The sequence below is a fragment of the Mytilus edulis genome, chromosome 13, assembly GCF_963676685.1.
Source record: "Mytilus edulis chromosome 13, xbMytEdul2.2, whole genome shotgun sequence".
Taxonomy (NCBI): Eukaryota; Metazoa; Mollusca; class Bivalvia; order Mytilida; family Mytilidae; genus Mytilus; species Mytilus edulis.
In genome coordinates this window covers 36,835,560-36,850,177 of record NC_092356.1, presented here as the reverse complement: position 1 = coordinate 36,850,177, position 14,618 = coordinate 36,835,560, and the positions used below count along the sequence as shown (strand labels likewise).

Here is a 14,618-nt window from a genome sequence, read left to right as displayed (position 1 = left end):
GTGTATGATAAAAGATGACCTTGTATGCAAGTCAAGCGTGAATGTTATAAACGATACACTATATGACTTTAAAATTCATAAAATTATTGATAAATTACATGAATATACAAGTGAAAGGAATACTTAGAATAAGGATATGACAGATAAACATTTTGTGCATGAACACAGAATTATTCATTTCGATTTCTGGTATACATATATTTTGTTTGGTTTTACTATTGTGTTCTTTTACATACTAAATCAAATCATTAAACGTTATGGTACACCGAAGACATCGAATACAGTGTACGACTCCTGGTTATGGGCGAATTTATGTGTATCACTAGTCCATGGATTGATTGTTGGTATTTGGAGCATTATAAGGTATGATTTGACACGTTAAGTTAGAAACGATGTTTTTTTTTCATGTCACTTTACTTGAATACCAGGGTCGGAACTAGCCATTTGAAAAGGGCGGGGAGGGGGACGGTGTCCCAACCCAGAATAAAAAGGGGGGGGGGGTCAAACCATAGGTCCCCATTCAAATGCATTGATTGTCAAAAAAGGGGGGTTCCACTGCTGGCCCCCTCTCAGTCTGGATCCGCCACTGAATACAGCCTTGATATCGTGTAAAGACGATGCTGGCTCAGGACAAATGAACTCGCAATACTGCGTTCAAGTTGTTGGTGTATAATGTGTCGATTTGATGCAATTTTTATCCTTGGTTATAAGGTCAAAGTTACAAGCCATATATAGATATTTATTTTACTTTTATTATTTTTCTCCAGTCATTTTCCATCTGTTTCGAGTTGTTCTTATGGTATGCTGTTTTGCCCATGTACTAGATTAGGGTGCGAGCTGTGGTCACGCAAAAACGTTTAGCCTCGAAATATCTTTATAATCCTAGTTAGGAACTTGTATTTTAGTGGTTGTTGTTTGTGTCAGTTACTCAAATTTATTTATAGAAATGAGACATATATCCATTAAAGACCATAGGCAGACAAAAACATATATATGTGAACAGTTATAAGTCATTGTAAGGCCGTCAAAAATGAACAAAACACACGCCGTATACTGACTCACGGATTAACAAAATGTGAAAACATTTAAAAGAGAAAATTAATTAATTTTTGTTAAAATCCAATACATTGTTACAAACACGAGCGAATCGAAAAAGTTGAGATACGCAAACACCAAAAGATATGGTGACAAGGGAACATCACCATCTAAAATGGAAAATTAATTAAATGGGAAATGAAAGATCATCTCTTTTATCGTAAATGGTATATATAAAGGCTCCCGTTCAATATATAGATATCAAGAGCAAGAAAGGACAGTGTTCATTGTTAGTTTTAGCTGCAGTCGATTCTTTGGCAGTTCAGTTAATGGGAAACATTTATGGCATAAATCTGTGCAAAATGGCATTCAGCAATTTGATTAGCAGTTGACGTTGCGGCCGTAGGTCTGTCTCGCAAATGACCTTGCGTAATCAAATTCCATTGACGTTGCATTGTCACTACATGTTGATCTGGTCATTGATGGTCTTCAAGAAATCCCTTCTACCGGTATCATTGTCGAAAGGACAGTAAGACGAGTTTCTGACGTTAAATTGTCTGGTGGCAGCACTTTCACGTTTTCCTGTTTGCAGTATTCTAGTGAGTTGATTCCGTTTTTTATTGCTCAGTCTTGGCAATATGGAGATGCAACATTTTTTAACTGATTTAAGTGTGGCCAAGGATTGAAAGAACTGTTTCAGAAAGAAAAAATAATGAAAAAATCTTTTATCGGTTCGAAATTTCGCTTTCTGAAATTCGTGCCATCTCAATAATTCGGTAGGTTTAATAACCATAGGTAAGTCAGATGTTGATATTTTCGAAAGAGAAAGAATTATGATAAGCAAGAATAGTTGTTGTATAAGGATCAAAGATGATTTGGTAAATTTTGATTTTTTTTTTTATGTATATTATTAGCTCACCTGGCCCAAAGGGCCAAGTGAGCTTTTCTCATCACTTGGCGTCCGGCGTCAAGCGTCCGGCGTCCGTCGTCCGGCGTCGTTAACTTTTACAAAAATCTTCTCCTTTGAAACTAATGGGCCAAATTTAACCAAACTTGGCCACAATCATCATTGGGGTATCTAGTTTAAAAACTGTGTCCGATGACCCGGTCAACCAACCAAGATGGCCGCAACAGCTAAAAATAGAACATAGGGGTAAAATGCAGTTTTTGGCTTATAACTCAAAAACCAAAACATTTAGAGCAAATCTGACTCGGAGAAAATTGTTTATCAGGTCAAGATCTATCTGCCCTGAAATTTTTTAGATGAATCGGACAACCCGTTGTTGGGTTGCTGCCCCTGAATTGGTAATTTTAAGGCAATTTTGCTGTTTTTGGTTATCATCTTGAATATTATTATAGATAGAGATGAACTGTAAAAAGCAATAATGTTCAGCAAAGTAAGATTTACAAATAAGTCAACATGATCGAAATGGTCAGTTGACCCCCTTAGGAGTTATTGCCCTTTATAGTCAATTTTTAACCATTTTTCGTAAATCTTAGTAATCTTTTACAAAAATCTTCTCCTCTGAAACTACTGGGCCAAATTAAACTAAACTTGGCCATAATCATTATTGGGGTATATAGTTAATAATATGTGTGGCGTGACCCGACCAACCAACCAAGATGGCCGCCACAGCTACAAATAGAACATAGGGGTAAAATGCAGTTTTTGGCTTATAACTAAAAAACCAAAACATTTAGAGCAAATTTGACCTGGTAAAATTGTTTATCAGGTCAAGATCTATCTGCCCTGAATTTTTCAGATGAATCGGACAACCTTTTGTTGGGTTGCTGCCCCTGAATTGATAATTTCAAGGACATTTTGCTGTTTTGGGGTATTATCTTGAATATTATTATAGATAGAGATAAACTGTAAACAGCAATAATGTTCAGCAAAGTAAGATGTACAAATAAGTCAGCATGACCGAAATGGTCAATTGACTCCCTTAGGAGTTATTGCCCTTTATAGTCAATTTTTAACCATTTTTCGTAAATCTTAGTAATCCTTTACAAAAATCTTCTCCTCTGAAACTACGTGGCCAAGTTAATTGTAGATAGAAATAATTGTAAGAATGTTCAGTAAAGTAAGATGTACAAACACATCACCATCACACAATTTTGTCATGAATCCATCTGCGTTCTGTGTTTAATATTCACATAGACCAAGGTGAGCGACACAGGCTCTTTGGAGCCTCTAGTTTTTTAACTTCTCTGTAACCTTTGTATTTGCATGGTTCGCGCTCGCTCTCTCTCTCTCTCTCTCTCTCTCTCTCTCTCTCTCTCTCTCTCTCTCTCTCTCTCTCTCTCTCTCTTTCTTTCTTTCTTTCTCTCTTTCTTTCTTTCTCTATCTAAAGTCAATTCAGAATAAGTCAATTCAGAATAATTAATCTCTTTAGTATACATACTGAAGTCGTCATTATTGAGAGCCAATATATCATCCAAATATCTAAAACTGTTATTAAATTTTTGTATCAGATGTTATTTCGATTGGTCTTTGTTGATTTTAGTCGTAAATTGTAACTCATAACAATACATAATTGTAAATTTTTACTATTTTCAGCTTCCTTTATCATTATGAAGATCATCCGGGGCTTTTTGAAGATCCCTTTTTATTTTTCAATACATCTTCATTCTTAATGATGATAGTCTCAACAGGTAAGGCTAGTAAAAATACTTATAGAACATAGTATTTATGAAACTATAATCATGTACACATTTGAATTGCATATTAAAATAGTAGTATTGCGAGAACCTAAAAAAAAACCCAATCAAACCAATATATTTTAAAAGAGGGGCAAAAGATACAAGAGGATCAGTCAAACTCATAAATCGATAATAAACTGACAACGCCATGGCTAAAAATGAAAAAGACAAAAAGACAAATAATAGTACACAACATAGAAACAACATAGAAAACAAAAGACTGAGCAACACGAACCCAATCAAAAACTGATAAAGATATGAATATTAATTTTAAGATTAGAAAAAAAGAATAATACTTATGGTAAGAATCAAGATAATCATTATTGAAATCACAAGCTCTGTAATCCAAATGGGAAACATATTCTGCATATAAAATGGCACAGCAAAATTTGCAGCAGGGATGGGGTTATCGTAATCTGTAATCGTAATCGATTGTAATTGATTACATTTTTTCAAGTAATCGACAGTAATCTGTAATCGAAGACATTTTCGATTACATGTAATCGTAATTTAATCGATTACAGCCAAAATTTTGATGTAATCATCGATTACTTTTCGATTACATTTCGATTACTTTAGTAAAATAGTTTGATGAGATATAGCCTATTTCAGAGGAAAATATGTATGTTATCATCACGTTGTAGTACAGATTAAATTGAATGTCTTAACTATACTGGAGAGTTTAGCAACTATTTCAGAGGAAAATATGTATGTTATCATCACGTTGTAGTACAGATTAAATTGAATGTCTTAACTATACTGGAGAGTTTAGCAACTATTTCAGAGGAAAATATGTATGTTATCATCACGTTGTAGTACAGATTAAATTGAATGTCTTAACTATACTGGAGAGTTTAGCAACTATTTCAGAGGAAAATATGTATGTTATCATCACGTTGTAGTACAGATAAAATTGAATGTCTTAACTATACTGGAGAGTTTAGCAACTGCCTTATTTTTATCTTATGTCTCGACTGCACTGTGAGCAACCAGATCCCCTACCTAAATTTACTTTATATCTACCTTTTGAAACAAATGGAGCTTCAATATTAAAATAAGAAAATAGATTTAAAATAAGAAAATAGATCTGAAATAAGAAATGTGTCGGTCTTTTGTTAAGTTCATACTACATTTAAGTAGTAAGCTTATTTGTATTTAATTTCCTGAAAACATCATGTTTAATCAGAGTTGAAATTAAAGCTTAGGATAGATAAACAGTTGATTTCTTAAATGTTATGATATACATGTATATAAATTAAATTAAAAAAGAACACAAAATCCTTTTTACAATGAAGCAATGGCAATGTATTGCAATTCTTTTTAGAAATAGATACATGTATCCCTTTGACACTATAAATATATTTTGTATATAATTTGATTGGAGAATTAAAAAAATCTTAACATTCTTGCCTTAACTAATGAGATGACCAAAGTCTTCTAATCAATAACAAACAGACTTTGTTTTTGGGGAAAGACGGCTTCAAGCCGTCAATCCCCTATGGGGTTGACCAGAGTGACATTCCCTCACATCATTCATTTTGTTTTTATAGTGTGGAAAAACCCCAACAAATCTTACTGAGATTGATGAGAAGGAAACACACAAATAAATAGATTGACTTTTAACACTTTTCTACACATTTCCCTTCTGTTTCTAGCGAAAGTATCGTATTTTGAGCTCTTTTTTTACACTATTTACGTTTCTTTAACAATCCGGAAAAATCAGTATGACGAGATATTCTAAATATATCCAACCTACATTATATTTTAAAATGACGTCATTGTTGGAATGCCACACTATGCAGAGGGTGGTAAAGGGTTATTTTCGTGCAACGTGATCGCCGTTTTTTGTTATACGTTCAACGTGTTTTTACTTTTTTATTTGACGTTCAGTCGTGCAAGACGGGTGCCTCGTTCAACGTGTTCTGCTTATTTAATTTTACGTGCATCGTGATTTTCAAAGTCTTATTTTGCGTGCTCGGTATTTTTCAAATGAAATTCAAACACTTGGCAGGGATAGTCAAGAAATATTTTTTTAAAAGCCGTAAACCAATTATATCATAAATGTGTATACTAAATCGGGAATATCAAGTAAAACAAAGAGTTACTATATAAAAGAAGACAGTGACTCAGTCACCAAAGGTACAAATAAAAGTATTTATTTTTCGTGCAACGTTCATAACAGAAATTATTTCACGTTCAACGTGAAATTATGTCATATTTCACGTTTTTTTCGTGCAAGCACCCCCCTTTACCACCCTCTATGCAGAAGCAGGGATATCCTTCACTGGTTATGTAAATCATTCTCAGAGTTAGTGCACTAATTATAAATTGTTATTTGTTAAATTTAAACATAATTATGTTTGCTATAGATGATTCAAACATCAACATGCAATACTTTAATTTGTAGGTCAACAACTCTCAAAGTAAACAAAGTTCGTGGAAATACATTGTACATGAGATTGGGGAAAGAAACGATTTTCTTCATTTTTTCTGTAAAATTCTGTTTTGTGAATCTTCCTCCAAATTAGGAGCACCTCAATTGATGAGAAATTATCCACTATAATAAAACTTGAAAATGTGACATTTAGTATATGATTAGTAGTCTTCATTAAAAACTAAATTGTGTGTACCAACAAATAAATCATTGTAATGGTAAAAATTTTTTTTTTTTAAAAGTTGCATTTTATAGCTTAAACCTATTTATTCCATGAAATTTACAAATATTTCAAAATGTAGGATCTTGAAACAAGCTTCACACAGTGTACACCAATCATATTATTTTTATTAGTACCTGTATTCCTGTGATGAGAGTTGTAACTGGGAACTTTATCAATGGAAATTTAAAATAAAACTAACTTTCTTAAGAAAAAAAATAAAAATCTTAGAGTACTGTCACAAAAAATGGAAAATGTCCTATCCTGCAGTTCAGTGGTACACAATTAAGATTTCAGAAAAAATTGTAGTTGTTGTTAAATGACAAAAATCAGTTGAATTTTACATAATTAACTATCAACTTTAATCGAATGTCTAGATTTAGAAGATGCAGATCTCTTGGTCCAAATTGAATCCTAAACTAAGCAAACAAAATTAGATTAAACAATAGCAATTGACTTCAATATTGTCAACCTTTCTACATGTTCCAGCTGTTCTTTTTTTCATTCTTTATATGAAGACTATCAAAAGATACCCCCCCCCAAAAAAAAAAAAGAGAGACAAGGGCCGTCTTTCCCCTCAGAGCTATTCAGCTCTTTGATTATTTCAATTATCTTAAGTCTAATTTAGAAGGAAATTTACATTATTTAGCCCCAGGTAATAAATTGTATTCCAGTGGCAGTTTAATGACTTTAATAATCTGTAACTATGGTGGTCATCCAAACAAAAGGTTTAAATCATGCATGTCATTATAAAAATAAATTTTGATCTTAAAAATTAGCTCAACTAATTAAATGGGCAATTATTCTACTTTTTTATATTTCCTTAAACATTTTAATGAACTAGGCTAAAAAATATTTTTTTAAAGAGTAAAAACAAAAAATCTAACGTAAGTCAGTAAGAAAGCACAATTTTCGAAAAAAAACAATTAGTTATGAATAAGTGATTGTTGCAATTCGATGACATCTTTCATTCATGTTGAAAGTAAAAATTTCAAGATTTTAAAAATATTTCTTATCTTCATTAAGAGATTTGATCTAGTAAACAGCTATGAACTGATAATTTAGAAACAATACTTTAAATTATGTCTTTGGTAAAGTTCTTAATTTCCACTATACAAATGTTGAGCAATATAATTGTGTTTTACTCACGTTATTTTTTTGTTGAAACGTTGAAGGATGTAATTAACAGTAATCAAAAAGTAATGTAATTACTTTTGATAAAGTAATAGATTGTAATCGATTACATACTAAAATTTGAGTAATCAATTAGTAATCGATTTCACACAATTCTTTCATGTAATCGATTTCTGATCGATTACATTTGTCAGTAATCGTGCCTATCCCTGATTTGCAGGTGAAATGTGCACAGTTTAGTGTATCAAACGTGTCTTTGTTCAGAAGTTGTCGGAAAGAATAACAGAGGAATGAATATCAATACAAAATCCTTTCACAAGAGTTAATATGAAAGAAAAGAGATCGGACTAGGTCTCTATGTAATCTATTTCACGCTAAGGTCATTGACAAAAAAAGCAAAGTATATCAGTTGAATACTTGTGTTTATCACTGAGAATATAGCAACAGTGCAGCGTATTTCTAAACATGTGATAATATTTTAACAGAAATTATGTTAGAATACGGTTAGTGTTAAGTAGTTATCTTCCAAATGAAAAGGAGACATTCTTAACCAAAATTGAAATCATATCAAAAGCATTGCCCTGTTTTGTCTTTCAGATATACTTTAACTGAATTATATTCTTTTGATGCAAAATTCTACGAAAACATGACTGTTAACTATGAGATATTGTCCAAACTCATAACATATTTTGAAGAATTATATTCTTATAGTATATTTGTCATTTGCCTGTCACATTTAAAAAAAAAGAAAAGGCTAGCATAAATGCAGAGGATTTGAAAATACATAGACAGGTTTTAGATATAACGTATGTATATTAACAAGGGTCCATCTTGTAATTCAGCATACAGTCTATTTGACACTTGATCTGCTTTTACTATTTATGTAGTCAATATTCATAAAATTTGTACCTTTATTTCGCTGTTCACATAATTATATATATATAGAAAGAATTCGTTGCTTAAAATCGAATTTCTTTTCAAAACATAAAAACTATTATCAATTTTTTTTATTCTAGATGATCGCATAACGCATTGTTTTCGACTTACCTCTTTTGAATGTGTATATTAATGTTTATTTACCACTTTTGAATGTGTATATTAATGTTTATTTACAACAAACAACTACCAAAACAGCGAATAAATAGGGATTGAATTGTGCATTACCTATGAAAACAACATAAAACATAAAAAAGTCGGGAAAACTAACTTTTGGTTATCATTAGTCGGTGATCCCATTTTTCTATGTGCTAATTTACTTGACCTCAACTGAAAATAATAATTAAAGAATATATTCTTGGTAGATCTGAATAGAAGAATTTGACAATAATTCTACAATCATTGGTTTACAGCTTCCAAAATTTGAACGGAAACATGCATGTATAGAATGATCATACTTTAATAATTACATTGCATGTATGGATCATTATATTACGTTATTTTGATTGGCTAAGAGCAAATTCTCGTCCTTCTGAAATTGACATTCATTACACATTGGAATTTATCATTCATGATTCATGATGACACGACGTTCCAAAATAACGTACACAGGTAAATTAGAACAAAAAAACTTGAAAGAGACCGTGTTTTCATGATCCTAGATAAAAAATGTAGTTATAAGTATTAAATGCTTCTTTTTGTAATTTCATAGGGTTGTAAAAGCGTTAATCGTGCGCGCATTTTTAGAATGAAGCGCTTCCACGCATCATACAAAATGTACTTCGGTCAACGCTTTTACACCCTAATAAACTTACAAAAAGGAGCATTCAATTCTTAAAACATATTTGTGAGTGTTCAATCTCTTTCTTATTTGTCCATACTGTGAAGTGATGTAACTAAACAGCATAGGAGCAAACTGTATATTAAACTCTTATTGATTATTTTTTTTATTGATTATCTCTTTTTTCATTGTTTCAGCATATTTCTTTTATGATGCACTAGACATTTTAGTTAGAAATATGTGGAAGAAAAATAAGGAGGTACTGGTTCACCATTTTCTCGTAAGTCTAATTAGATAAAATTGCAATATTTCAGAGAATCAAGATTTATGAACCTGGTTCAAAATATAATTGCAAGAACTTTTGTTTAAAAAAAAAACAACAAGATTTAACGAAATATAAGACTGTTTTTATTATTGTAACAGAACAGAATTTTACGAAGTCTTTAATGAAATAGATAAAATTACATATATACTCAACCCTAGATCACACATTCAGGTAAATAAGTTAGAATCCTTTTTAAAACAGTCTATTGAACTGAGGACAGGGGATTCTTGGAATATTTATTTCTATTATGTATATTAATGATCTTGTTGTTATTTTTATTTTCATTTTGTTATGTTATGTCACATACTATTAATATGTAGTTTTATATGGCAATAAAGATTTGATTTGAATTAAATTGAATATAATGATAGTGAAATGATCTTGATATTTAATTTTTTTTTGCAGATCTCTACTTCCTTTGTATATCTATGGCATGATAAACATGGAATTGGATATACACATTTATGCCTTCTATCGGAATCCAGCAGCTTCTTTCTCCATGCCAGGAAACTTTTACGTATAGCTAGATTTTCATCGGACTCACTAAAGTGCCGCATCCTTTCAATTATCAATGTGGTTGCATTTTTTATATTCCGTTTAATACCTCTAGGATTTTGCGTCACAAGGATTTATCCAGAATATTTTCTTATGCGAAGACATGTTGCGTATTATAGTTACCTGTCTATATCCGTGATAGTTATATTTTTAATTAATGTCGGATTCTTTGTCAGACTATTAAATACAGATTTTATACGACGCAATAACTATAGGAAACAAAAATGACATATTACTATATGTTTCAATCGGAACATTGGCAAATGATAATCTTTACCAAATTTCTTGATACAGTTTAATCAGTCCAGTATTCATTTACTTTTAGTCATACATATTGTATTACCAATACTTTAAAATATGCTCGATGCCTTAATAGCAATTCGAAGATTATTACAGAGCATTAATTTATGTTGTTTATTTTTCTATAAAAGTTATCAAAGGTACAAGGATTATAATTAAGTACGTCAGATGCGCGTTTCGTCTACATAAGACTCACCAGTGACGCTCATATCAAAATATTTATAAAGCCAAACAAGTGAAAAGTTGAAGAGAATTGAGGATCCAAAATTCCAAACAATTGTGCCATACTTGCTGACGATAATTATAGAGCATTTTTGTACTACATAAATTTGACTGCCGAGTATAGAATGTTTTGGCAGGGCAGATGTAAAACCTTCTGGTACTCGATCAAGTAAGAGCATTTAAAAGACATAAAGTCGAGCTTACGATTTGTGTAATTTGGTCGACAAATAACTCTCTCCCAGAGGTACCTGCAATAATTTAATGTATCACGAAACAGCAACAACAATACTCTCTTATCGGTCGCTGTACAAAAGATTTGAATTAACTTCATACACATAAACAAAATATTACGTTTAAATATTGACAAAGATAAAATGAATTGTAATCCAAAAGTATAAAGATGCGAGATAATTGGCAATGAGACTACTATCCAACCGAGACCAAAAAACAAGATGAAAACCGTCAGAGCATGCACGGTCGATAATATATTATTGAAAGGATTTTAATGTTTAACAGTTTAACGAAAACAATCCCGTCCATTACTTGATTTACATGAGATAGATGTATACATTTTTGTATTTGTAATTGTATTTTTATAACAATCTTTTTTATTTATTACTTAAATCGATATTAAAATGGGGTATACGCTTTGTTGTCACTTACAAAAGAAGGTCAGGTTAAATTAAATCTGTATACAATTAAAGAGCAAGCTGTGACTGATCGAATTAATGTACTTATAATACCAATTGCTTTATGGCCATTTTAATGGCGTTGTTAATCCCATCCACACTTATTAATAATTTAAATCCTTTAATTTAAATCGTTATAACCTGTGAAATGACTTTACTGGTCAGATGACTTTGTAGGAGTTAAAAACGTATTTAGAAAAAAGTAAAATCACAAAAATACTGAGCTCAGAGGAAAATCAAATCGGAAAGTCCCTCATCACATGGCAAAATCAAATGACAAAACATTTTAAAAACGAATGGACAAGAACTGTCATATGTCTTTGTGTTACCAGAGATATATCAATCGTAATAAGTTAGACAACCATGATAAATTCCTCTTTATAACATTAAGGATTTTTAAACATGATTGCCAATAAGACAATTATCCAACAAAGTTCAATGAAGTCGATGTAAGCAATAGTAGGCAACCGTACGACCTTCAACAATGAGAAAAATTATACCGTATATATAATATAGACGGCTACAAATAAAGGCAACAGTAGTATACCGCTGTCAAAAAGTCATAAATCGATTGAGAAAAATCAAATCCGGGTTACAAACTAAAACCAAGGGAAACACATCAACTATAAGAAAAAAAAACCGGAACAACAGAAACACTGATTTTATTTCACAAGAATACTGAACTCAGAGGAACATTCAAAAAGTTCATAATCAAAAGCTCAAACACTTCAAACGGATGGATAACAACTGTCATATTTCTGACTTGGTACTACAAAAACAAACACCAAATTGAATGCTACATAAAACATAGAAACGAACTATTTAATAACAACTGCCATATAAAAGTTGCCTCTGTGTGTGTTTGTGCGTATATCTTTAATATCTTTATTTTTATCAATATTTCAAATAATTTGACATTAGAGGTAAACAAAAATCTATTTCTCTATTTACTCTTTTTTTAACTCCCTTTCCCGGACTACACGAATTCAACGCGAGTCTTGGCTATCAATGATTTTTTTTATATAGTTTTATAGGTATATGCATATTTGTAAATACAACAAACCATTCATGTAACCCCAATGCAAATGTAATAGTATGGACTGTAATTTTCTGAAACTATTAAAACCTGCCTTTTTGTATTTAGGTGATGACTATGTTGTCTTTAAACTCACTGCCACATGACCCCCATTTTTTATTTGATCATTATTACCTTATTAACACTACAGAGAAAATAAACGTCTATAAAGGTTATCAATGTTGTTTTAGATAAGTTTAACTTGGAATTTTTAGTCTAAAAAATGAGAGAGACAAACCCAAGCAGGGCAACCCGAAATCATATATTGAATAGAAAAGTAAAACACAAATACCAAACGCCAAAGTAAATTTAGAAATGAATATTCCTTACACATTGTCAAAATCAAACTTGAGACTATCAACCGACGAAACGAACCGTCATATAACTTACTTAGAACGGGCGTTTACCGACGAAAATGGTAGGTAAAACCTGATTTTTATAACTAGCTAAACCACCCATGTATATGACATTTATTTATCATAAGCGTTACTTTATAGTGCCAAGACTGTATGAGCAATCCAAACATATCATACAAGTGAGAGGTTTAGTGCTATATAGCCAGGTTCTATCCACCATTTTCTACATCTGAGAATGCCTGTACCAAGTCAGGAATATGACAGTTGTTGTCCATTCATTTGATGTGTTTTATCATTTGAATAGGGAATTTCCGTTTTGAATTTTCTTCGGAGTTCAGTATTTTTTTGTTATATTACTTTATACAAAAGGTCAACATGATTATAATTTGGATGCTGCAGCAAAAACTGTATAAACAAAAATCATACTGAAAAAATGCAAACAAATATGCAAAACAAAATCTTACAAAGGCACCAACACATACGTTTTAGTAGTATATTGATAAAGTATAAATTCAGTAAAATATAAACCAAAGGTAAACAAAAGAAAAGCAACACTACAAAAACATCTTGCGTTCGAAATGCACTTATACATGTAAACCCACATTCGTCATGAATGTCCTTTCCTAATACGGACAATACATGACTAAAGGAAGAAAAATGACATAAAACAAAAAAACTACACTAAAACAAAATCACAGAAAAAAACACTTAATATATACCGAAAACTAGAAGTGAAGTTTAATGCGTTTAGGTAATCACAAAAATGTTAATATATTGCTAGTACTTTAAAATGTAATCCTATTTAATGAAAATAGTTTCAACAGGAATTAAATGTATTTGCACTATATTTTTAATTGCACCTTACCAACATGCATATCTATAGATAAGGACAAATAGAAGTACGCATATATTATTAATATAAATATAATCTGTTCTGGTTTTAACAAATATATTTGAAGAAAAAATGGATATATGTGGTATGATTGCGAAGAGTTTTCTAGTCATAACAAAACTAATAATATGGACATGAGCAATTATGAATATCAAGAAAACTTGGAAATAATTTAAACAAAAAACCACACGACAACTCCTTCGCATTTTTTATATTGACCTATGAGAATTATCTTTGAATTTGTACTAAAATGTATTACAAGTCTTATGCGCTGTACGACTGATAAGTAAGCAATTTAAATGGGAAATGAAAGATCAAAATTATTTTTTTCAGCCTGTTTTATTTTAGACGCAATGCTAGAATATATTGTATTAAGTAAGGTTGTTAAACATAAAAAAAAAAATGAACAAAGAGTCGATATTAAGATGTTAACCCAAAAAATGTACGGCATATTCAAAAATTATTTTTAATCACACGAAATGACGTACTAATAAGCCTTAATTATTTTGATTCTTAATCATATTCCAAACTTGATATGCAAATGTTTTCAATTATTTATACATTTACTGAATTGAAAATCATGTTATAGTTATCCCATGTTTCTATTTATAATTATTCTAAACAAAACTAGGATAATTTAAACTTGGATTTCAATGCTTTCTCTATACCTGTCGTAAAGAAAATGTATTGATACTGGTAACAAAAATTAACACACGTACCATTGTTATTTAACCTTTGTCGAACTATGCATTCCTGTACTTATACCTAGTTCCGTACATGTGTACTGGATTTATGTTTCATATAACTATGCGATACACTTATAGTAAAGCAGCATGTGATAATACTTAGAAGAATACTTACCGATATATAAATAGATATTTCTATATTTAAATATGTGTATGAAAGTCGAATTCACATATCTAATTCAACCAGTCAACTACTTTTCGTACGATCTGTATCC

At 31.0% G+C, this 14,618-nt stretch overlaps 1 protein-coding gene across 1 annotated transcript; it reads left to right on the top strand.

The window, feature by feature from the left end:
• Positions 1-10,504, top strand: LOC139501464 (TLC domain-containing protein 2-like). Its single transcript, XM_071290538.1, has 4 exons — positions 1-363; positions 3,596-3,690; positions 9,441-9,523; positions 9,974-10,504. Exons 1-4 carry the CDS (start codon positions 137-139, stop codon positions 10,349-10,351), a joined length of 783 nt encoding a protein of 260 aa, XP_071146639.1. The 5' UTR covers positions 1-136; the 3' UTR covers positions 10,352-10,504.
• The last annotated feature ends 4,114 nt before the right edge of the window (positions 10,505-14,618 follow it).